At 41.6% G+C, this 24,919-nt stretch overlaps 1 protein-coding gene across 1 annotated transcript in view; it reads left to right on the forward strand.

Annotated features, from left to right (window-relative positions):
* The first annotated feature begins 1,524 nt into the window (after nucleotides 1-1,524).
* Nucleotides 1,525-24,919, forward strand: part of LOC145396953 (putative glutamate receptor) — a 41,030-nt gene continuing 17,635 nt past the window's right edge. The window contains exons 1-4 of the mRNA XM_080270187.1: nucleotides 1,525-1,584; nucleotides 13,697-13,917; nucleotides 19,906-20,034; nucleotides 20,674-20,832. Coding sequence (XP_080126313.1) covers nucleotides 1,525-1,584; nucleotides 13,697-13,917; nucleotides 19,906-20,034; nucleotides 20,674-20,832 — 569 coding nt within the window. The remainder of the gene's footprint in view (nucleotides 1,585-13,696; nucleotides 13,918-19,905; nucleotides 20,035-20,673; nucleotides 20,833-24,919) is intronic.

Genomic DNA, 24,919 nt, shown 5'->3' on the forward strand with positions numbered 1-24,919 from the left:
AATCCATTGCTCCAAGCACTTTAGGAAGTTAGGAATAATGATGAATTATCACCAATCCATATTATGGCTGCATGGCATAGTAGAGGGAAAATAAAGACCATAAGAAACACAAACATCAAGAAAAGGGGGTAGAATGGAAGACAGAAGAGGACAGTAAGGAAAGAAAGACTGGAGACAAAAAGGCCCCTTTTAGTTGCCCCTTACAAGCAGGGATACTGCGGATGTATTCTTCCCCTCCCTTCCCGTGGGAACCCAAATACTTCAAGAAATTTATTTATTCTGTGGAAACCCTCGTCTCTGTCCTTCTCAGCAAACCACTGGGCATCTTAATTTTTCTCAGTCATTTTCTGTTTAAAGTATCTGTCACACGTGATATTACTTTGCATACACTTGACTCATGAATACCACCCTCCAATAACACTGAAAATTCCTACTAGCGTAGAACCTCTGGGTTGCCAAAAATTGTTGTGTAGGCAAGAATGGCATGGCAGTGTAACGTGACACTCCCAATATGAGGCTCAAGTTCCGTTAAACAAAGGAATTCGCTCCTGGGGAGGCGATATTGTCTCAATACATGTTCATCATTTATGTTTCAAGGGGTTCAGTTGCTCCAAGAAACCTCCATTCCCTTCGCAAAGCATGATCTAGTTCACGGACAACCATCAACTCCATGCCGAGGCAAACAATAACAAGTTGGGGCCGGTTTGTGCTACCGAGAATATCAAATCGGAGTTACTTTATTTACGGGTCTCAGTGCGGTAAGGCTGCTCCGACCCAGCCTCAGCGGTTGAGGAGGCCTTACTGAGGCTTACCCTCCTGTTGGTGCTTCGTGCATGGGCCTTAGCGACCCACGGCCTTAAACTACCCGACTTAAGGCCGTGTGTAGCCTTAAGGCCGTTTGTGCATCCGGGCACTGGTTCCAGTGTTAGGGTTGTAGTATGAAACTTTACTGGAGTGCTTGAGAAATGCTTCGAACCGTCAGTAACAGGGCTTCGTTTGGAATGACACCCTTGCTTCAATTCTTCGAGGCCAATGTAGAAGTAAAGTGGGATTAAAAACTTTGACTAATGAGTATACTGTGATGAATAATTTCTTTATAAATCTAGGGTTCCAAACTAAAGAAATAGAATTACGGCACTTCCATCCCAGCTGAGATTCAGTGATCAGATGAGCAAGATCTCATTAGGAGATGACTTGGTTTTGAGACAGTGGAAGGTCTGGAGTTATTGACTAATGAGGCAATACACCTACCCTTCCATACCGCTTCAATTTTTTTTTTTTTTCATAAATTTAGCTTGTCTGTATTATTCTCGAGCTTTTTATCTACAATGTACTGTAATCAATGTGTTTCTGGTTTTATTAAGAGAGGAACACCTTGAAAAGATCATAAGATTTGTGTGGTATGTAACACTCTCTCTCTCTCTCTCTCTCTCTCTCTCTCTCTCTCTCTCTCTCTCTCAGTCACTTCACGCAAGCGAGTTACGTGCTGCTTGGGGTGTTGCTGTGTTCCAGGTGGCGACGACTATGGATCCCTTTAACGTGGCACAGGCAAATCTCTTGTCAGTGGTTACCCAAGCGAGGAAGGTAAGTCACTCAAATAATTCTTGAGGTAAACAGTCTGAGACAATCGTCCGACTTATTATAACTAAAAGCGAGAAAAAGAAGACTAACACTCAGTTTGTAATGAAACTTAAAGCACATGATGGGGAATAAATGGAACATGACCCGTTTACCTTCTTTTTAATTGTGTCATATGCAGTGCGATGGAGTCTAAACATTTCCTCTCCTTAGTGGTGTTTTAAACTTGACACTCAATTGCTGTTGTTGCTGCTACCACAACTGCTACTAATACTATAACAACATCTACTGTTACTATAACTACAAGTATTACTCCTGCTTCAATTACTACTGCTGCTGCTGCCACTACTATTCTATTTCTACTTCAACTTCTACTACCACTACTACCACCACTACTTCTACTCCTCCTCCTCCTCCTCGCGCGCTTAGTTTTAAAAATATGGCCAAGTGAGCTCAGGCAGTGTGGCTGGCTGTTGTACAGGGTGGCCACAATGTCCTGATACCCATATGGAAATGATTCGTGTGACAAACTTCAGTGCAGTACGATTTATAACGAGGGGTACAGAACAGCATATTTATTAAATCATGTGATTCAGCAGCTGTTTACTGGTTGAATACACACTCGATTCTTGATTCTCGCAACAGTAAATAGCCAAGATTAACGGTATTTTATGAAAAATTTTACTGGGCCAGTAATTTTGATATCTTATGTGGGGATACCCAGTGTATTAACTGGAGACATTGGTGGAATAAAATGTGAATCGCTTTCATTGCTCTTCTGTATATCAACCAAACTGTAAACCATAATCATTAATTTTTCACAGTACAGTACCAGCGAACATGCAGTCCATAATGATATTCTCGCTGTTGCCATTTTACTGCATCTCTACGAAATGTGGTTGGCAACCATCACCCAGGCAGTCAGCACGATGAGGCGAGAGTTGGTGAGCAATAAGTCCGCATAATCACAGTATAATAAAAAAGATCTCTATAGTTCGCCCCAGGCTGCCCCATAACACCGTGATAAAGTGTTTATCATTTGTGTACAGTTCCAAAAACATAAAGACTGAAGAAAAAAGGCTGATTTTTGTCAGCTCCTCGTGGCTCTGGAAGGCTTCCAAATAATGTACACTTTATACTGCATTGTGTTCATTTTCAGAGGAATTAACCAGAACATACCTTCAGAAACTTGGGAAAAAAGGACCCATAATCTAAAAACTTTTGGGCTAAAGAGCCTCCTTTTCCCTGTCCTCAAGGCTCCCAGGAGGCTACAAAAGGTTAATTTTAAAACATGAATGTTTGGCATATACCATATTATTTTCAGACCTGCGGCAAGAGGCTCTCAAAATGAAGATACCCCTACCGGAGGTATAACTAATTGAATGTGGTATCAAATTGAAGCCTATGTCTTCTAGTTCCGGATGTGGAGATGAACTTTGCAGTATCGTTACAAAATCTTTTCCTTTTAATCTTTTTTACCGTATACTAAACTAAAAAAAAAAAAAAAATAGTCACACCATGCATATGCTCTCTTTTGCATTTTATCACACCCACATATGACCTATACAAAAATATTGCATCGTTTTATATATTTCAAAACATGGGGAATCAGAATATGGCTATCAGTTTATTGTATAATGCACCTGAAACATCATAATAGCATTTTTTTTTTATATTAAAAAAATCCCCCTCTGTGGCGGGGAGGACACAATCTGGCCGCACTATGGGGTGGTACTACTACTCTGCAGCCAGGTTGTGTTAGGAAGAATACTGCCACCGTATTCCTAGCGTGTCTTAAAAGGCGACTAAAAGGGGCGGGGTGAGGGGACTAGGTACCCCCTCCTCTGTTTTTTAGTTCCTAAAAAGAGACAGGCCAGAGAAAGGGATGGGGGATGGAGTTATCCACGTACCCTGAAGATTGGGTCTATGAATGTGTGTGGATGTAGTACGATTGAGGCTAAAAGGGAGGAGATTGGGAGAATGTTTGTGAGAAGAAAGTTGGATGTGTTAGCTTTGAGTGAAACGAAGATGAGAGGGAAGAGTGAGTCTATGTTTGGAAGTGTGAATGGAAGATTGTCAGGTGTTGATAGAGGAAGGGCAAGAGAAGGTGTGGCCTTGTTAGTGAGTCCGGAAGTACAGCAATGTGTGACTGAATGGAAGGAGGTGTCATCGAGACTGATGTGGGTGAAAGTGAAATTTGAACGTGAGTTGTGGGTGTTTGTGAGTGCATACGGGCCTGGTAGTGAAAGGGATGAACAAGAGAGGGAGTCTTTCTGGAATGATGTTGATGAGTGTCTGCAGAGTTTGGGAGCGAATGTGAATGTGGTAATGATGGGAGATCTGAGTGCTAGAGTGGGAAATGTAGCAGTTGAAGGCGTAGTTAGTATGCATGGTGTGCCTGGAAGAAATGAAAATGGGGAACGAATGATAGCGATGTGTGTTGAGCGAGAGATGGTGATTGGGAATACGTTGTTTGAGAAGAAAGATATTTATAAGTATACATGGGTGATACAAGAGGGTGGAAGGATTGTAGATAGAGCTTTGACGGACTATGTGGTTGTGTTTAGGAATGTAATAGGAAGATTGTTGGATGTGAGAGTTCTGAGAGGGGAGGGTGGAGGTATGTCTGACCACTACCTGGTGGAGGGAAAGTTAAGAGTAGGTAAGAGATGGGTGAGAGCTAGGAGGGTTAGGTGTGGCAGGGAGGTTTTGAAAGTGAGTGAGTTGGATCAAAGAGAGAAAAAGATAGAGCATCAGGAGAAATTGAAAGATGAGTGGAACGCAGTGAAAGATCGGGAAAATGGCAGCGTGGAGGAGGAATGGCAGTTGTTAAAGAGTACTGTGGTGGGGCATGCAGAAGAGGTGTGTGGTGTGAGACGTGTCGGTGGTGGTGTAAGAAAAGGGAGTGAATGGTGGTGCGAGGAAGTAAGTATGGCTGTGGCTGAGAAGAGACGTGCATATGAAGTGTGGCTGCAGAGGAAGGATGAGATGTCATATGAAAGGTATAAGGAAAAGAGGAATAGAGCGAGAAGGGGTGTGCGTGATGCTAAAGTGGCAGCAGATGAAAGGTGGGGTAGGCGGCTGAAAGAGAATTTTCAACAGAATAAGAAAATGTTTTGGAAGGAGGTGAAAAGGGTGCGAAAGGGAGAGTCTGGGAAGGAAGAACGAGTAAAAGCAGAGGATGGAAGGATGTTAAATGAGATGGATGCAGTAAGGAAGAGATGGGCAGAGTATTTTGAAAGATTGTTAAATGTAGAGGAGGAAAGGGCAGGTGAGATTGTGGCGGATGGAAGGGTGCAAGGAATAAATGTGTTGGGAGAGTTGAATGATTCTTTGATCACGAAGGAGGAAGTGGAGAAGGCAGTAATGGAGATGAAAACAGGGAAAGCTGCAGATGTGGATGGGTGTGCTGTGGAATGCCTGAAGGGTGGTGGAGTGACTATTGTTGACTGGTTAGTAAGATTGTTGAATGTGTGCTTTGAGAAAGGTATGGTGCCAATTAACTGGGCAAGTGTTTGTGTGGTCCCGTTGTATAAAGGCAAGGATGATAAGTATGAATGTACTAGCTTTAGGGGTATAAGTCTGTTGAGTGTTGTAGGTAAGGTGTATGGTAGATTGTTAATTATGAGAGTTAGAGAGGGTACAGAGGGAGTGATTGGTGATGAGCAGTGTAGCTTTAGGAGAGGGAGGGGATGCGTTGATCAGGTGTTTGCTGTGAGACAAGTGTGTGAAAAGTATTAAGCGAAAGGCAAGGATGTGTTATGGGCATTTATGGATTTAGAGAAAGCGTATGATAGAATTGATAGGGAGGCTTTGTGGACTGTGTTAGATTTTATGAACTTGATGGTAGGTTACTAAAAGGGGTGAAAAGTTTTTATGTAAATAGTAGAGCGTGTGTAAGAGTGGGAAATGCTGTGAGTGATTGGTTTCCCGTGAGAGTTGGGCTGCGACAGGGATGTGTGATGTCGCCTTGGTTGTTTAATACTTACATGGATGGTGTTGTAAGGGAGGTGAATGCAAAGAGTTTTAGGTGGAGGTCTGAGTCTGGTGAATGTTGATGGTGGAGGGTGGAATCTGAGGCAGCTGCTGTTTGCAGATGATACTACACTGGTGACTGATTCAGAGGAGAGATTGAGACAGTTGGTAGAGGAGTTTGGAAGGGTGTGTGAAAGGAGGAAATTGAAAGTAAATGAGAATAAGAGTAAAGTGATGAAGTGTACGAGGTTGATAGATGGTAGGGGGATGAATATAGTTCTGAATGGTGAGTTGCTTGAGGAAGTAGATTGTTTTGAATATCTAGGGTAACATGTTGCTGTAGAAGGAAGAATAGATGCAGAAGTGAAGTTTAGAATAAATGAAGTAGGAAAGGTGGTGGGAGGAATGAAAAAAGTGTTTAAATGTTGTTCGCTTAGAATGGATGTAAAGAGAAGGCTGTATGAGGGTGTTGTGGTACCGACTGGGTTATATGGGGCTGAAACATGGAATATGGGTGTAGCAGAGAGGAAAAGTTTGAATGTAATGGAGATGAGGTGTCTGAGGAGTATGTGTGGAGTGACGCGTATGGATCGGGTGCGAAATGATGAAGTGTGAAGGAGAACTGGAGTTGTTCAGGAGATGGCTGGTAGAGTTGAGCAGAGGGTGTTGCGATGGTTTGGGCATATGGAGAGAATGGATAATGAGTGATTGGTGAAAAAGATAACTAGATCTGATGTGAGAGGCATAAGGCTGAGAGGAAGACCACGAATAGGATGGATGGACAGTGTGAAGAGAGCGCTGGATGCGAGAGGGATGTCTGTTGAGCAAGGAAGAGTGGCTGTGCGTGACAGAAATAAATGGAGAGAAATTGTGAATGAATAAGTGATGACGCAGCCCTGAGGGGATATTCTCCCGCATTTGGTCTGATCAGCTAAAGTCTGACAAATCTAAACGTAGGGTTTTGGTGGAGTCAGCCCCTCCCTGCACTGTCGCCACGTTTCCGAGCTGACCTGTCCATCAGCGATGACCTTGACACTGTTTCCCTCTTGTGATCTCCGTTTTTCTAATACCCCCTATACCCCTGCCACCAACACCCCCTATACCCCTACCCCCAACAACACCCCCATCAACAACACCCGCTATACCTCCACCACCAACACCTCCTATAAATATAGACCCCCACCATCAACAGCTGTATAATAATTAGCCGTTGATAATTGCTATGCTATTTTATTGAGAGCATACGGAAATGTAACCTACCGTACCGTAACTGCTTGACTCTCTCTCTCCTCCTCCTCCCAGGTGCATTGGGAAACATTCTACTCTATTGCTCAAACTCCCTAATCTTACAATCCCATCTGTCTTAATCCTTCCCACTGCCTTCGTTCCTAAATCCCTTAATTGATCTATTTTTAACCTAAGTGTCCCCACACCTTCTAAACCATTTACCTCTGTCACTATTCTCCACCATATGTATCAACTTGTATTATATTGTGTATAGAACTTTCATACTGTATGCTGTACTACTGTATAATGTATAAGAATACCCACTGTTTAGTGGAAATAAAGTTTTATTATTATTATTATTTCTCTCTCTCTCTCTCTCTCTCTCTCTCTCTCACGTGTCGCGTGAGTGCTGCCACCCCAGAGCTGTTTGATATATTTATTTTAATTATGAAAGGATCGCCTCTTCCCACTTTTATCCCTTCAAATTTTCTTGCAATTATACTTGCTAAATTAATTAGCAATGTTAGAAGTGTTGGGGAAGTAAGTAATAATTAGAATATTTTTAGAGCAACACTGCCAAATTTTTATGCAACGTTTCTCTATTATCGTATAATATAGTATGCAGAATAGTTTTATTCTTCCTTGATACATGTCAGCACTTTCATTACAGTTATATTAGTATGAGTTATATTTATGTATCATTCCTACTACACAAACCACAGGCGTTATACATCGTAGGGTTAGGAAACATGGCAACAGTGCAGGGAGGGGCTGACTCCACAAAACCCTACGTTTAGATTTGTCAGACTATAGTCAGGTTAGGTGCGGGTAAGGGGATGGGTCTGTTATGATGTGGCAGGGGTAAACCAGTTCTGCTGTTGGGCCCTGCTGCGGATGTCACTGATTGCATTGCGCAGTTGACCCTTGTGCGGTGTAGTGTGGTGAGGATCTGTCCGTTCTCCCCTTTGGGGCTAAGATGCGAATGAATGTGTTTGAATGGATGAGTAAATGGGGAGTGTGTCGTCCTGTCTTGGCTACCTCCCTTTCCTTGGGGGAAGCAGCCTAGGTATACAGATAAATAGATAGAAGAAATCGGTGAGAGCTAGGAGGGTTAGGTTTGGCAGGGAGGTTTTGAAAGTGAGTGAGTTGGATAAAAGAGAGAAAAAGATAGAGCATCAGGAGAAATTGAAAGATGAGTGGAATGCAGTGAAAAATTCGGAAAATAGCGGTGTGGAGGAGGAATGGCATTTTTTTAAGAGTGCTGTGGTGGGGCATGCAGAAGAGGTGTATGGTGTGAGACGTGTGGGTGATGGTATAAGAAAAGGAAGTGAATGGTGGTGCGAGGAAGTGAGTATGGCTGTGGCTGAGAAAAGACGTGCATATGAAGTGTGGCTGCAGAGGAAGGATGAGATGTCATATGAAAGGTATATGGATAAGAGGAATAGTGCGAGAAGGGCTGTGCGTGATGCTAAAGTAGCAGCAGATGAGACGTGGGGTAGGCGGCTGAAAGAGAATTTTCAACAGAATAAGAAAATGTTTTGGAAGGAGGTGAAAAGGGTGCGAAAGGGAGAGTCTGGGAAGGAAGAACGAGTAAAAGCAGAGGATGGAACGATGTTAATTGAGATGGATGCAGTAAGGAAGAGATGGGCAGAGTATTTTGAAAGATTGTTAAATGTAGAGGAGGAAAGGGTGGGTGAGATTGTGGCGGATGGAAGGGTGCAAGGAATAAATGTGTTGGGAGAGTTGAATGATTCTTTGATCACGAAGGAGGAAGTGGAGAAGGCAGTAATGGAGATGAAAACATTGAAAGCTGCAGGTATGGATGGGTGTGCTGTGGAATGCCTGAAGGGTGGTGGAGTGACTATTGTTGACTGGTTAGTAAGATTGTTGAATGTGTGCTTTGAGAAAGGTATGGTGCCAATTGACTGGGCAAGTGCTTGTGTGGTCCCGTTGTATAAAGGCAAGGGTGATAAGTATGAATGTACTAGCTTTAGGGGTATAAGTCTGTTGAGTGTTGTAGGTAAGGTGTATGGTAGTGTTAATTATGAGAGTTAGAGAGGGTACAGAGGGAGTGATTGGTGATGAGCAGTATGGCTTTAGGAGAGGGAGGGGATGCGTGGGCCAGGTGTTTGCAGTGAGACAAGTGTGTGAAAAGTATTTAGCGAAAGGCAAGGATGTGTTTTGGCCATTTATGGATTTAGAGAAAGTGTATGATAGAATTGATAGGGAGGCTTTGTGGACTGTTTTAAGATTGTATGGACTTGATGGTAGGTTACTAAACGGGGTGAAAAGTTTTTATGTAAATAGTAGAGCATGTGTAAGAGTGGGAAATGCTGTGAGTGATTGGTTTCCTGTGAGAGTGGGGCTGCGACAGGGATGTGTGATGTCGTATTGGTTGTTTAATGTCTACATGGATTGTGTTGTAAGGGAGGTGAATGCAAAGAGTTTTAGGTGGAGGTCTGAGTCTGGTGAATGTTGATGGTGGAGAGTGGAATATGAAGCAGCTGCTGTTTGCAGATGATACTGCACTGGTGGCTGATTCAGAGGAAAGATTGAGACAGTTGGTAGAGGAGTTTGGAAGGGTGTGTGAAAGGAGGAAATTGAAAGTAAATGAGAATAAGAGTAAAGTAATGAAGTGTACGAGGTTCGTAGATGGTTGGGGATGAATATAATTTTGAATGGGGAGTTGCTTGAGGAGGTAGTGTGTTTTAAATATCTAGGGTCACATGTTGCTGTGGATGGAAGAATAGATGCAGAAGTGAAGTTTAGAATAAATGAAGTAGGAAAGGTGGTGGGAGGAATGAGAAAAGTGTTTAGATGTTGTTCGCTTAGAATGGATGTAAAGAGAAGGCTGTATGAGGGTGTTGTGGTACCGACTGCATTATATGGGGCTGAAACATGGAATATGGTTGTAGCAGAGAGGAAAAGTTTGAATGTAATGGAGATGAGGTGTCTGAGAACTATGTGTGGGATGTCTCGTATGGATCGAGTGCGAAATGATGGAGTGCGAAGGAGAACTGGAGTTGTTCGGGAGATGGCTGGTAGAGTTGAGCAGAGGGTGTTGCGATGGTTTGGGCATATGGAGAGAATGGATAATGAGTGATTGGTGAAAAAGATAACTAGATCTGATGTGAGAGGCATAAGGCTGAGAGGAAGACCACGAATAGGATGGATGGACAGTGTGAAGAGAGCGCTGGATGCGAGAGGGATGTCTGTTGAGCAAGGAAGAGTGGCTGTTCATGACAGAAATAAATGGAGAGAAACTGTGAATGAATAAGTGATGACACAGCCCTAAGGGGATATTCTCCCGCATTTGGTCTGGTCAGCTAGTCAGTTCAGGTGCGGGTAAGGAGATGGGTCCGTTATGATGTGGCAGAGGTAAACCAGCTCTGCTGTCGGGCCCTGCTGCGGATGTCACTGATTGCATTGCACAGTTGACCCTTGTGTGGTGTGGAGCGGTGAGGATCTGTCCGTTCTCCCCTTTGAGGCTAAGATGCGAATGAATGTGTTTGAATGGATGAGTAAATGGGGAGTGTTGTCCTGTCTCGGCTACCTCCCTTTCCTTGGGGGAAGCAACCTAGGTATATAGATAGATAGATTAAAAAATCATGGTACCATTTTAATAACGATCACGAGAAAACGGTCACACGAATTTTAAAAATTACCTCAATAAATCTTTTAAAAAACATTTCAACAGCTTTTAAATGACCCCTAAATGAATACTCTAGATTAATTTACAGAAGAATTAGTAATTTTCTGCATGAAGCGGTTGTAATCTAAGACCGCAGTGGGTGAGGCTAAAAAATGGGAGCAACCACCACCGACAGTAAAAGTGAGAAGAAATTAAAACCAAGTTAAATTAATTTATTTTTTTGGAGGCAGTACATTGTGGTTTTTACAGCATACTGCTGTGAGACATTGTCATCAGACGTTTAAAATTGCGAAGATAATAAGCAAATAATTTTAGTCGTCATCCTGATCATCTTGAAATGTAATGACATTATTTAGACAGCTATCCTAGTTGCATATCTCAGCACATTTTTGGCTGGTAAGATCCAAGGACATTTTCTTCCATCAGTGCATTTATTTTCCATCCTTGCAGAATAGGTGGGCCAGGTCACATAGTTCCACTGAGGCAGACTCCTTCAGACTACGTATATACTGCATGTCATTATTACATCTGACCCAACCATAATCAGTGAGATCCATTATCTTCTGCTTTGCAGTGTAAGAGATAGAACTTGTTATCAGTTGCAAAGCACCGTGACATTGATAGGGAAGTTATGTCATTTGAGTTAACCCCATTTCCAGCTGAACTGTTCCATAGTGATGGAACCATGAGAAAAACCACAAAGTCAGATTTAGGACACAAGCTGGAGGAAAATGTTCTGTAAGAAACGGAGTTGAGGTCCAAGTGTCACTCTCAAGCAGCATACATCATTGACGGCATGAGCTTTATCCAAGGTGTGAGTGAATCACCTCTGATGACATTGGAGAAGTTGTAGTCAAGAAGTTGATCACCTTATACAGGAATCCTGACCTTGATGCTGAGACTCTTGTATTAGAGTATGACAGCTATGACAAGTTCAATTATCAAAGCCAAAGAACATTAGCAATGCGGAAGCATTATCTACTGTTTGTGTTCACTCTCATTAGATCATGGGAAATAGACAAGTTTCTCAGGTCACGACAGAACAAAATGGCTCTCATTCTTTTCTTGAGCAAATACATAGAGGTAAAAGACACAGAGAGAATTACCTAAGAAAGGACACTTGTATTTCTTTTTATGTGTCCGACTCCGGGCATAGGCTTCATAGCCTGCCCTTAAGGCCCAGTAGTCTTCCATACCATACACTTCTCTACATTGATGCAGGCCATCCCAATGGAGAAGTTGTAGGGGAAGTAACCGATCAAGGAGGCAGAGGTTTGGATAAGATATTCTCAACCAATGAAAAGCGTCACAAAGATGATCCTACGTGCCACACATATGTCATCTTTGCCACGCACCATTATCAGAAGTGATGATATAAATGTCTTACTTCTTTTATATTACCAAAGTAGAGGGAAATTAAACAATGACGTATACATGCACTAAGGTCATTCAGAAAAGTTTGTCACTCGGGATTCATACCTGTACCTAAAATTGCTGAAGCACTGGAGAAACGGCACTGTTCAATCCTACCAGCTGCACATGCCCTTACAGGCTGACACAACCACCGGTCTCTTCAAGCTCGGAAAGCATACTACCTGTACCATTCTCCAAAAACATCAGGACCCTCTGATGGGACTGACAAAATTTCACCGTCAAAATAAGAAGCCTGGACTAGAAGCAGTAACAAGTTCCCCCTCTTGATGTATGAGAAGGGTAGGCAATTAAAGGCATGTCATGTGACACCCTCGATGAGCTGTGCCTTAGAACGGCAGCCTCAACAGACAAGCCAATGTAATCCTACCTACCGATTGATGATGTCTTTATGAAACATGCTCTAAAAACCTAGTTACAAACTATAATCTGGTGCACTATCCACACTGCAAAGCTGAAAACAATGGATCCCATTGATTATGGCTTGGTCAAATGTGATTTGTACATGCAGTGTGTAAGTAGTCTGAAGGAGTCTGCCCCAATGGAACTGCGTGACCAGACCCACCTATTCTGTAGGGGTGAAAAGTACACTGATGGAAGAAAATGCCCTTGCATATTAGCAGCCAAAAATGTGCTGAGATATGCAACTGTGATAGCTGTCTAAATAGTGTAATTATATTTTAAGATGATGAGGATGAAAATGATGACTAAAATTATTTGCTCATTATCTTCGCCTATTTTCCTTTTTTTTTTTTTTTTTTTTTTTTTTTCGCCTGATGACAGTCTCACAGCAGTCTGCAGTAAAAACCACATTGTAGCATGTGTCGTCAAGAAAATAAGTTAATTTATTTTGTTTTTAATTACTTATCCTCAAACACTTGTATTGTCGGTGATGGTAACTCCCATTTTTTAGCCTCACCCGCTGTGGTCTAAGACTAAAACCGCTTCATGCAAAAATTACTTTAATTCCTTGGGATGTTAATCCAGATATTCAGTTATGGGTCATTTGAAAGCTGTTGAAATGCTTCAAAATTTTTGTTGAAGTAACTTTTTTGATACCTGTGACCGTTATCTCGTTATCGTTCTTGAAATGTGTATGATGATTTTTTCAATACTTTTATACAAAATAAATAGCCAGTATGTCGTTTTATGTGCATTTTACAGTAAACTGATAGGCATATTCTAAATTTCTCGTGTTTGAAACATAAACGATACGTTATTTATGCTTAAGTCATATGTGGGTGTGAAAATATGCAAAAGAAAGCATATGCATGGTGTGACTATTTTTTAGTTAAGTTTACAGTAAAAAAGAGGTTAAAAAGTAAAGGTTACGCAGCGATACTGCAAAGTACAACTCCACTTCTGGAAACTTGAAGACCTAAGCTTCAATTTGATACTGCATTCAGCTTGTTATACCTCCAGTAGGGTTATCTTCATTCTTAGTGCACTTTTCAGCTGTCTACCGGAGATCAATTTAACTTACCTATAAACTCAGGAGAGTGGACAAGTCCCACAGTGCTAGGTGGGCTGATTTGTGTTGCTGGGGACCAGGCTAGATTACATACGAACTACTAAATCCCTTTATAACTCAACCAATCAGTCAATAACTCAGCATATCTCGGATTTCTATACCGGCTGTTATTAGTTATTTAACAGCAGGTTGATTGTGTTAAAATGGAGGGAGGGGAACACAGGAAAGTGCCCGTTCTTTGTTTCTCAGATATTTTCGCCTTCGCAGAGGCTGCTTTCAGGGACACTATGGGGTATATTACCCCCTCCCCCCATTAGTTTTTTTTTTTTTTTACATCCATCCTGCTCGGATGATGCCACCAGCTGAGGCAGGTGTCTTGGTCCGTGACGGTGTTAGTAGTGAGTGACGACCCAGAGTTTCTCGCTGCCTTCACCTGGTGGTCTCGCAAGAGCCACCTCCTCATGTGGTCGACGAAGCTCCTTGTCCTAACGCGCCTCTCAGTCCACCGCCTTCACTATCTCCGAAACACCCTGGCCATGACCAACTCCATGTTGCTCCTCTTTACTTACACCTCTGCTTTAAGGTGAGGTGTTTAGACACTCTGAGGATCAAGTCACAATGTATAGGTAATACACATAATTTACTTGTGCTTAAACCAATAGTAAGGGCAGGTGGGCAGATGATGGTAAAGCTTATTGACAGTATGTTTACAAAATGTGTTCTTACAATGCAGTTACAGAAGTAAAACATGGTTCAATAATGAGAGTAATTAGTCCGATACCTTATAATGTTTTAAACAAATACTTATTTTTTTTATAGGTAACATGGTGGGCAAACAACATTAACTACATAAAAAAGCACGCGATTCCATAATGCCAATTATTTTTACACAACTTTATGACTCATAAACATATTCACACAAGGCACCCATATGTTCTTCCTCATATAATAATAAATTTAATGCAATGAAGTTTAGTCTAGTAAATCTTGATGTAATGGTTCCGAGGGTGCACATTCCAGCGGTACGTGGCGTTCAGTTTGTCCTGTACATGCCCCGCATGACACTGACATAAACGCTGTTCCTGAGGCAATCGACTCCACCTTCCTGTCTAGATTTTTTGATAATGGGACATTAACCATGTCCTTGTGAACGCCTGCCGAACATAATCGGCAGTGTGCACTCAGTCGGAAGAAATCCCATGTGCATTCATTTCAGGGTTAAGGTCAATCTTGTATGTCCGGTATTTTTTTTTTTTTTTTTTTTATGTGTTTGACTCTGGGCATAGGCTTCACAGTCTGCTATCAAGGCCCAGCAGTCCTCCTACATACCATACACCTCTACATGTTGGATGCAGTATCTGGCTTCTTCACTATCACCACGATTAATCGGTACAGTAGGTTCTCAGTATAATCAAACTCTAATTACGTTTGCATAAACCGATAGCCTGGAGTAATTGCTTCTCAGCATAGATGATACAAAATGAAATGGCATTTCTCCATCTCTCATATTAAGTTTGGCTTCCAAGAAATGTTTCCTCCTTACAGCCAAAACATGATTAACTGGGGATAATCCTGACTCAGTGAAACACAAATTGATACTTGTATTATGTCTCACCCCAGTATGCATTTTACTAGTTTATTATATTGCCTTGTTGCGTATACACAGCTCTTAGTGGGCCATGTTTCAGTACTATACAATAAGGCAGATGTAACAGGTGCGTCAAACACTCTACGTTTGTTATAAAAATGCACGTCCATATAAGCAGAACAAAACACGGAGAATTTATTCAGTATACTTTGTCCCTGCACTCCGTGCAGCTGCATCATCTCCTTCATTCCCCCTGCATATGTGAACCAAGCTCCTAAGTATAAATGCAGATTTTAATAATCTATTCATAGCCCTGGACCATAACTGGTAGTGTATCACTATAATTAATGAGAAAGTATTTAGTCTTACCATCACTGAGCATCATTACATGTTCATTACAGTATTCTAGAACAATAGTTAATTTTCTTATACACCTTTCCCGTGGCGTACCAATGAAAACGGTGCCGTTCATAAGTCGGACCATGTGCGTGGCACCAGGGAACCGTCAGCCTGCATTGCCTGCTTTACCATCTTATATAAATGGTGAATAACAAACAGCCAAACGGTGCACCCTGTCTCACCCACACCGTGGCCTCCACCATTGCTGCTCTTCCTATTTTCCTGGTACATCTGTACATTTTTCTTTTTGGTATTAACATTATCTTACCGCAACCCAGAGATTTTAAATGTTGCAAAAGCTTACTTCTTGGAACTCTGTCGTAAGCTTTGCTAAAATCAATAAACAAGACATGTAATTTCACTTTCATATTCTTGGCATAATCACATATGGTAATAATCTTAGCGCTATAGTTTGTTCTAGACAACACCTCTTAGGAGCCGGCCACACTTGTTCCCGAACATTGTCGGAAACATTGCTTGATGCCTCAAACATGTTAGCAACATTTCACAGACATGTTATGGGCAATGCCACAAGCATGGTTTTCGAGAGAGTCACTGAAATGTTCGAAACATAGGTGAAGCCACGGTACGAAATTCAAGGTCAGAATGATTCCCCAATCAATGACAATGTGGAGGACGAAGTTTATGTAGCATTAGAGGAAGAAACAGCCAGAAATGATGATCAGGTAATGTCGCCAAAAAAAGATCAGGTATGTTGATGTGTTTGGTGAGTGAGACAATGCTTATATTACCTATATCACTGTGTGAAAACCAGTATACTCTTGTACTGCATATAAATTCGTACCAAATAAATAAATAAATACCGTTTATTTGAGTGGGGTAGAATAGTTACTCTCCCATTGAACTCGTTTTCTTTGGAGCCAGCCTGATAGAAAACCCAGTAATGTAAGGGGTACTGCTACTTGTATTCAGTATTTTAACCCGTACCATCCCAGGCAATTTTGTAATTTTATACCCACCCAGTCCCGGACCAAATACGGAAAAAATTTTATTGTATAAAACAATCCCAAATGACATAAATCAAGGAAAAGCAAAAAAAAAGTGCTCCTTATTGGAGAAATAAGTGCAGGATGGCCGTCCATCGTGTTTCTAGCCCAGTTTCCCAAGCCGTAAGCTACATTTTCCCACCCAGTTGGGTGGGATCAGGGAGAATGGGGGAATCCTCATTCTCAATATCCTTCTCCACTGGCTCATATTCCTCTCCAGGAGAGTCGTCCAGGTCTCCCTCTTCTATAGAATCACTAAATGAAGGGACAGCAGGTCCATGTGACAGTTTAAACCACCTCCTGCAGCCCAGTGAGGTGGAAAAATGGCGTGACTTCCCCAACATTCTAATGCTGTGACGAACAGTGGCACACTGATGTTACCCAGCCATGCAGAACCAAACTCAGTGCTACAAGTGCTTGTGCACAATGTTGTCAATACATTAAGCTGCTCCTTAGCAAAAAATTAGCTAGATTGAAGCAGTGAGAGATACGCTACAGAGCTCTGATTTTGCTGTCGGCACCATCATGTCGCTGGGATTACTCGAGACGTTTTGTACCGTCAGCATTATGCCGACGGTGGGATTGTACGGGTTAAACCTCAGGTGAGCGATTTCTCTATGAATTATCGATGTTTCTCACCAAAAGCGGAGGGTTGAGCCAAAAATTTTTTTTTCCAAATTGGTCGGGATTGGAGGGAGTCTGTGGTGGAAAATTGGTCAGGACGGGGCAGGTTAAACTGGTCGTCCAGCACGGGAACAGTAGGCGCATCCCCGATGTCAACTGGTTCTTCCTTCCGATTATCAGGATTTAACAATTCATTAAAATGTATCTTAAACTGAGATTCATCTGGTTGATCACAGTTGGAGTGATAATTGCCTTCCAAATGGTTCTGGGGCCATTTGACTCGAGTAACCTTTCCCATCTGTGCTGTACAAATATATCAGTATCTTCTTTTTGACGAATCTGAAAACCCTTTTCCGTAACACACTCCCTGGTTATATCATTAATGATATTACAAATGCATTTTATACACTATCCCTAGCCATTATAATTATAAAGATCTGGGGAACATGTTGAGCCAGTCTGGACATAAACTCGTCCTCATTAACATCACGATGCATGAGTCCTTTTAATACAATATTATTGCTGCACATCCATATGTACGACCCACCCAAACATCTGGCATTTTGTAACAAAAGGGCAGGGGACATTATAATACTATTACTGGTACTAAAAGTCAGTGATATGCATGGTCTGATCCCTTGATATCTTGTTTAACCTGTAAATCACTGATTATACTAATTACATCATGCTTCACCAAACACAAATGAATTTCAGATATCCATTGCTCATGGCAGAATTACAAGGTGCCTCCCAGATGTTCGTTCTCATGTTTCAGGAAGTTTGCCACAACCATAGTGTTATCGTTTCACATTTGCAAGATAGGTCTTTCCATATTATTCATCGTAAAATCTTCTTCTGCACAATTCACATAAGAATCACCGTTTGTCTTACCTATGTGAGGCCTCCGGATCCGAGGATTGAGGTCACCCATCAGCACAGCACATTCACACTCACCAATCCGTCCAGGCAATGCACCCAACAGATCGGGATCGTGGTATGTGGAGTCCTCAGGGGGAATGTACACACCACCTAACTTAATCCCTGACAACTATACAATAACAAACTCCAAAATAAAACTCACCAAATCCGGATTATGCAATTTATCTCTCAATCCTGCAATATTCCATGAGGATATCTTTACACATATCTACATATATTTACACATATAATGAGTTTTAGCCTGTGAAGATTATACCTGTGTAATGCTCAATCGCCAGAGCATTGTCTAAAGTACAACTAACATGTACTGGGTATAGAGACAAGAAATGAATGTACAGTATGTGGAATGTGGAGATTAATTTTCATGATGTGTGTGTGTGTGTGTGTGTGTGTGTGTGTGTGTGTGTGTGTGTGTGTGTGTATGTGTGTGTGTGTGTGTGTGTGTGTGCCAGATTGATGCATTTTCAGTAGGGATCCAACTTTGCTATGGAGTGGAACTTGTTCACATTCACGCTGCAGTGGTGGGTCTGGGAGCTGGAGATTGTTCTCACAACTGACTTGAGTCAGGGGAACTGTGTAGGGCGATTGAGTCTGCCTGACAAGATGCTTCAAAGGCTGCAGTGTGGCTGACTAAGATGAGTCAGCCTTTTAAGATGAGGCAGGGCACATAGGAGAATCCTGTTCTTGGAGGTTCAGTAGATGACTGACATGAGCCAAGGAAGAGACTAAATCGTGTGTTTATGTATCCAAACATTGCTCTGATATGGGCACATCGTGAGGTAACCCGTGCCTAGGTCCAGTATCGTGTGTTCTCGTAATGCTCCAGGCCACGTCTTTAATGCTGGACTGGCTGTGATATTGATGTGGGTGAACTTCGAGATGAGCTTAAACGAAGTGAAGAAGAGAAACATTTGTACTTGATTTCCAACAGCCTATGGAACTAATAGTTTGGCGAAACCTTGGAGGTAAGCATAAAATATGTAGAGTTCTTCACTAAATTTATTTCCCCGTCATACTGGTACTTGCCGGTTATCACGAACTTTACGCTTCCAGGTTAATTATTTGCTGGTCTATTAGTACATCATTTCTCAGCCTGAGGTTTTAGGACAGTCTCACTTATCTTTCGCGACTGTCTTTGCCATTGACTCAATGCCACCCCGATGTCTTTCCGTCTACCTATCTGTCTATATTAGCCTATATGAATAGTCAGATATTCAGTACCACCGTCCCCATGTACTCCCGTGGAAACTCGTAAAAAAGAAAGAAAAAAAAAAATCTTATTTTCCCACTGTATGCTTCCTTGTGATATTCGCTCCTACTTGACATTCAGCAACATTGTTCAAGAGGATGTTGCGGCCTAAAGTGTATGGTGTATTGAGGATGTGAATAATAATCATCAGAATATGCACTGGATAATAAGGATATGGATATGAATAAATAAGTAGGGCTAGAGTTGTTCTGAGATCTCCACATAGGTTGGCCTCGTTACTCATGGGGAATCTTGCCTGCCTCCTGTAATTGTCTTGCACCGTCCCAGTATGAATGCATGTGATCAGGTTAATCCAGGATATCTTGTGTGAAATGGAGGGTATCAGTCATGAAATCATAGTCAAAAAGTCATAATGAAGCCATAATTAATCCTTTACTGCCTCAGTTAAGTGTTCGTTGCATTCTGTAGGGTTGGTACTTACTTTATCGCCTACTCCACCAGTACATGTAGAGAAGCCCGTATGTCCAAGTTTTGGGATTCCTCCCAATTAACATTCGTCAGTGTCTTCCTCAATCAAAATAATACAGAGGAATCAGCGTACGTTTAAAAAAGGGCGTTAACATCTGCAAGTGCAATACATCTGTGAATTAACCTTAGGACCTCAACCGAACTTACTCTGTTAGTATTGCTTGATGAACTGTACAGAGAGGAATAATGCAATATAATCTTAAGGAGTATTAGAAAATAAATTACTGAGACATAGCCGTAGTGAGATTTAATACCCATGTCCTCGTACTTTTGCAGGTGTGATATTCTTGTGGAGTTTCCCTACAGCTCTAATGGAACCTACTCAGTAAGAATTGCTTCTTGGACTGCGAAAGGTGGACTAACTCGCCTAACTCACCACTCCATGTTTCCTGAAAAAGCGTACAAGTAAGCGTGGTCAAAGCAACAAGATATCACCTTCTTAAGAAAATTTCCAAGATTATTATGCATACTAACTTTTTAAATTCAGTTGCCATTTTTTTCATATTTTTTATGATACCTGTGGACTAGGATAAGGAAAACTTGATCATTTTACGAAATCTCACTAGCTTAGAGTAAATTATGTTTTGTATATGTTTGTATATATAATTCTCTTGATTTCTATTGCATAAGTAATCTCTCTCTCTCTCTCTCTCTCTCTCTCTCTCTCTCTCTCTCTCTCTCTTAATAACAGAACAGAGGAAGAAAAAAAAATCCGTATACCAGATTACTGGTGTCCTCCACTCATTAAAAATCTGTAACAGCTGAACAGCTCTAGGTTGAAGTGTGGTGGGGGTAAAAACAACTCTGGCGAAGCGAGTTCCAAAGAGATGCAGTTCGGAGAATAAAAAGATTTCTGATAGGCGGAAGTTCTGCAATACTGCAGAGTGACATTTCATTCATAAGCGCTGCCTAGTAACTGATAAAAACAAAGCTCTTTTATTTCTCAGCAATCTGGCATTGAAATTTTTGCTTTTTTATTCATTTTTATGGTAGATAAAGAAAACAATTAGTTACTGATTTTATATTTCTAAAACTCCAATACAGGTTCATCCACAGTCCTCTTCTGTCGGTCGCACACCTGCACATAGGAACAGGACAGACGAAGGAGGTATCTGACCCAACCGCCCCAGGAGGCAAGAGGCTGCTCATCATGAGCCCAGAAACCAAGCTGGTTGAGACCATCGCAAACGATATGAATTTTACGTAAGTGAATAAGTTTTTGTCCACTAGATATGAATGATTTTGTTTTATTACGACACGTAAGGCCACCTGTAACGGCCTATGCTTATTCGGTTTGCCACCCAGTGTTTGTTTGTGGAACTCTGCAATAAACTAAATATGTAGGAAAAGACTGCATGTAGTAAGGTTCGCAGGAAGTGGACTTAGCTTCATTATGAAACACAACCTAATGAGGAGTAAATGGAATATGGTAATTGGGCAAGCAAAATATTTCTCGGAATAAAAATAAAGTATATGGAGAATCTGGAGCCTTAGGGAGTGTTCCAAAAAAGTTTCACCAAAATCAGTCCACACGTCCAGGAGGAATAGTTGAATAAACCCCTTATATAGACACCACTCCATTAAATAATTACATAGTGTGCTAATTCAGTTTTGCTGAATCTAGAAGTTTATTCAGTTCAAGGGAGACCACCTGGTAATGAACATATAAACTCGTATAGACTGAGGTCTTTAGTGCATTACACATGGAGCTGCAAAACTACAATATTCTCGTCAGGATGGGGTTTTCGAGGTAGAGGTGTTACGTATTGGCCCACATTCTCTTCAGTTAAGTTAGCTCCATAACATCTCTGCTTAGTCAATTTGTTGCTTGCCGGAATCGTAAGAGTTGGCAAGCATGTTGGTCAGTTCCGTATGTTTGTCTGTCTGTATGATTGTCTGCTCTCTACAGGTCACAATTTTGCGCCATTCGTCCTGAAAAAAAAAAAAAGAAATAGGAGGACGATATTCACAAACCCTATAAGCCTTTAGTTTTTTCATCAAAACTGGTGAACGGTCCTGGGCTGGGTGTGGGGGTTCAAACTCCCCAGTGGCTGTGTGTCCGGTCGTCATCTGGACCCTGTGGCTGGCTCAAGCACTTTTTATTTTTTTTCGATTTAGAAAATCGATATTTTTTTGTCTTACCAGATTGAAGAGAAACATCTGGCGCACATAGCAATGCAATTTTTATCTTCTTAACGAATCCTGTGCTTCACAATGAAGCATAAAAAATTCGCGTAATTACTGTCAACACGCCAGTGAAAACTAAGAAGACACAATCGGAACCATCCGGCAAGCGATCTGCCTATGGGAAAAGCGGGGGTAAGAAGGAGAAGGGAAGAGAGGGGGAAGATGGGGGGTAAAGGGGGAAGATGGGTTGGGAAGAGGGGAAGGGAGGAAGAGGGGGGGAAATGGAGGTGGTAAGGGGGGTAGAGGAGGGAAGGAGGGAGAAGACAGGGGGGAAGAAGGAAGGGAAGAGGGTAAAAGAGAGGAAGAGAAAGAGAGGGAGAAGAAGGGGGCAAGAGGGGGGAGGGAACAGGGTAGCGAGATGAGAGGAGGGATCCACCTGGCAAGCGTTTTGCCAATAGAAATTTCATGGCCTGCCGGAATATTTTGATTCAGCAAGCATGTTGGTCAGTTCTGTATGTTTGTCTGTCACTCTGCCTATCTGTTTGTTTGTTTGTCTGCACTCTACAGGTCACAGTTTTGCACCAATTGTTTTGAAAAATAAATCAGAAGGTAGATATCCATAAACCATTGAAGACAATCGTTTTTCATCAAAATCGGTCAAGGGCCCTGGGCTGGGTAGGGGTTTGAAACCCCTCTATGGTCGTGGGTCAGGAAATCGTCGGGACCCAGTGGCCGGCTCCGACACCATTTTATCAGACTTTGAAGATCGATGTTTCATTCTTGCCAAATTGAAGACAAACATCTAGTTCACCTGACAAAGCATGTTTTTTATCGCCCTAAACCAGTGGTTCTCAACTTATTTCGTGCCATGGACCACCAGCCCAATATAAAAAAAAATATCGTGGACCATTTCATTTTTGAGTAGTGGTAAATAAAGTATAGACAACAAACATGTTGGTTAGAAATATATTTCTTTCAAACAGAATTTCAAGAAATGATACAAAATAGTAGACAGCTGACATTTTGGTCTGAAATATATTTCTTCCAATCATGATTTCCAGGAAATACATAAATACTTCTCTAACATTTTCCTGTGAAATTTATTTCTAACAAACAGAATTTTGAAATTGCGTCGGAGTATACAACTAACATTTTTCTTTGCAACCAGACTTTTGGATTCTCTTCTCACTGACAAGCTTTTCAATGTTAGGAGTGGTACTTGATAATGCACAATGAATATCACTTTCCACTGCAAGCCGATGCCTCTGTTTGGAGTTAATGTACAACAAACATGAAAATCTGCTCTCACACATGGAAGTTGATGTAAATGGCAGAAGATATCTGACTGCATGTGTTGACAGATTTGGGTAAGTACCAGTCATACTGGAATAATCAATAGGAATAATACAATAAAATGAATGGCCAATTATTTATTGATAAATTTTTTCATACTGAATTTTCAATAAATTAAAAAATATATGCACCAATCTCCAGTTTATTACCAAATATAGTGAACGTCCTGTGGACCACCCAAAATGTCTCCATGGACCACCAGTTGAGAACCACTGCCCTAAACCCATCTGTGCTTCACAATGAATGACAAAAAATTTTGCAAAATGACTGCCAACACACCAGTGAAAAAGAAGCAGACACATGACTGCCTACACGCTGGTGAAAACTAAGAAGACAATGAGATCCATCAGGCAAGTGCTCTGGCTATGGCAGTTTCGTTGCTTGCAGGAATAAAAAAATTCGGCAAGCATGTTAGTCATTTCCGTTTGTCTGTCTGTCTGTCTGCTCTCTATAGGTCACAATTTTCCGCCAATCGTTCTAAAAAAAAAAAAAAAAAAAAAAATCAGAAGGTAGACATCCATAAATAATGACAGCCTATTGTTTTTCATCAACGCCGGTAAAAGGTCATGGGCGGGGTGGGGGGTTTAAACCCCTCAATGGCCGTAGGTCCGGAAATTGTTGGGGCCCAGTGGCCGGCCTGCCTCAGCACCATTACATCAAATTTTGAAAATCGATTTTTTTTTTCTCATACCAAATTTAAGAGAAAAATGTGGCGCACCTGACAATGCAGATTTTCCCTTTCTAAACTCTTCCTGTGCTTCGCAATGAGGCGCGAAAAATTTTGCAAAATGACTGCCTGCATGCTGGTGAAAAAAAGGCAAACATGTCAGGACTCCATATTATAAATACAAATCATAACAGAAAGCATGATGTTTAAATAGACAGATAGATAGACAGAGCACCAGACAAGGTGTGGGAACGGGAAATTACCTTGCAACTCTTTAAGTGAAGGAATGCTGATGTGCACACGAGCAGTGCCTCGTGACCATACACACACATACACACACCGGCTTCTAGAAGCTTCACATCAGTATATTCCACGTGACACAACCCCTGCTAAAATAGGAATTTAGGAAGCAGAGCGTAGAAGGAGCTTAGCCTTAGAATCGACAGATGGTGGAGAGAAGGAGATTGGCCATACGACTGGCAGGTAGTGGAGAGAGTGAATAAGAAAAGGGGTCCAACTAGACTTACTTAGTATATTAAATCTCTGTATAATACATATGCTGCTCAACTTAGACTTTCTCTGAAGATAATAAATCAAGATCAACTCCCTGTATTCATCTTTAACTCCTCCTGCTCTTCAGTTAACTAAAGACTCACCTATTACAACAACTAAGTTACATATATAAAAATGTTGGCTACAAAGCTTTAACATTAAATGGTGGCAGTAACGAACGAGCCTACGAGTCTACGAGCTTACGAGTCTACAAGCCTACGAGTCTACGAGCATACAGTAGCAACGACGAGTTACGAGTGAGGATCAACAAGCTCTACAATTAACTACAAATAACAAGTCTACAAGACAACTCTATAATCTTCACATAACTTCAAGCAGCAACAAGAAGATTAAAAAACAAAGCAAGTAAAGGAAAAGAAAGACCTAAGCAACAAGCACAAAAAAACCCAATCTCTCTCCCGCCTACCTCAATCGCTGATGCAGAGGTCAAGACACACAGCAAAACACCAGAGCCACATTTATAACGCATCTTACTCACTTTTCCTCACCCAGGTTACTCATCACTACTCAGTTACTCACCACAGCTACCAGTGTGGGAAGCCGACGTCACCGTGTGTATCTGCTGAGACG

This window comes from Coenobita brevimanus, chromosome 40 (genome assembly GCF_032717465.1).
Source record: "Coenobita brevimanus isolate Jiangsu-jjx chromosome 40, ASM3271746v2, whole genome shotgun sequence".
NCBI lineage: Eukaryota > Metazoa > Arthropoda > Malacostraca > Decapoda > Coenobitidae > Coenobita > Coenobita brevimanus.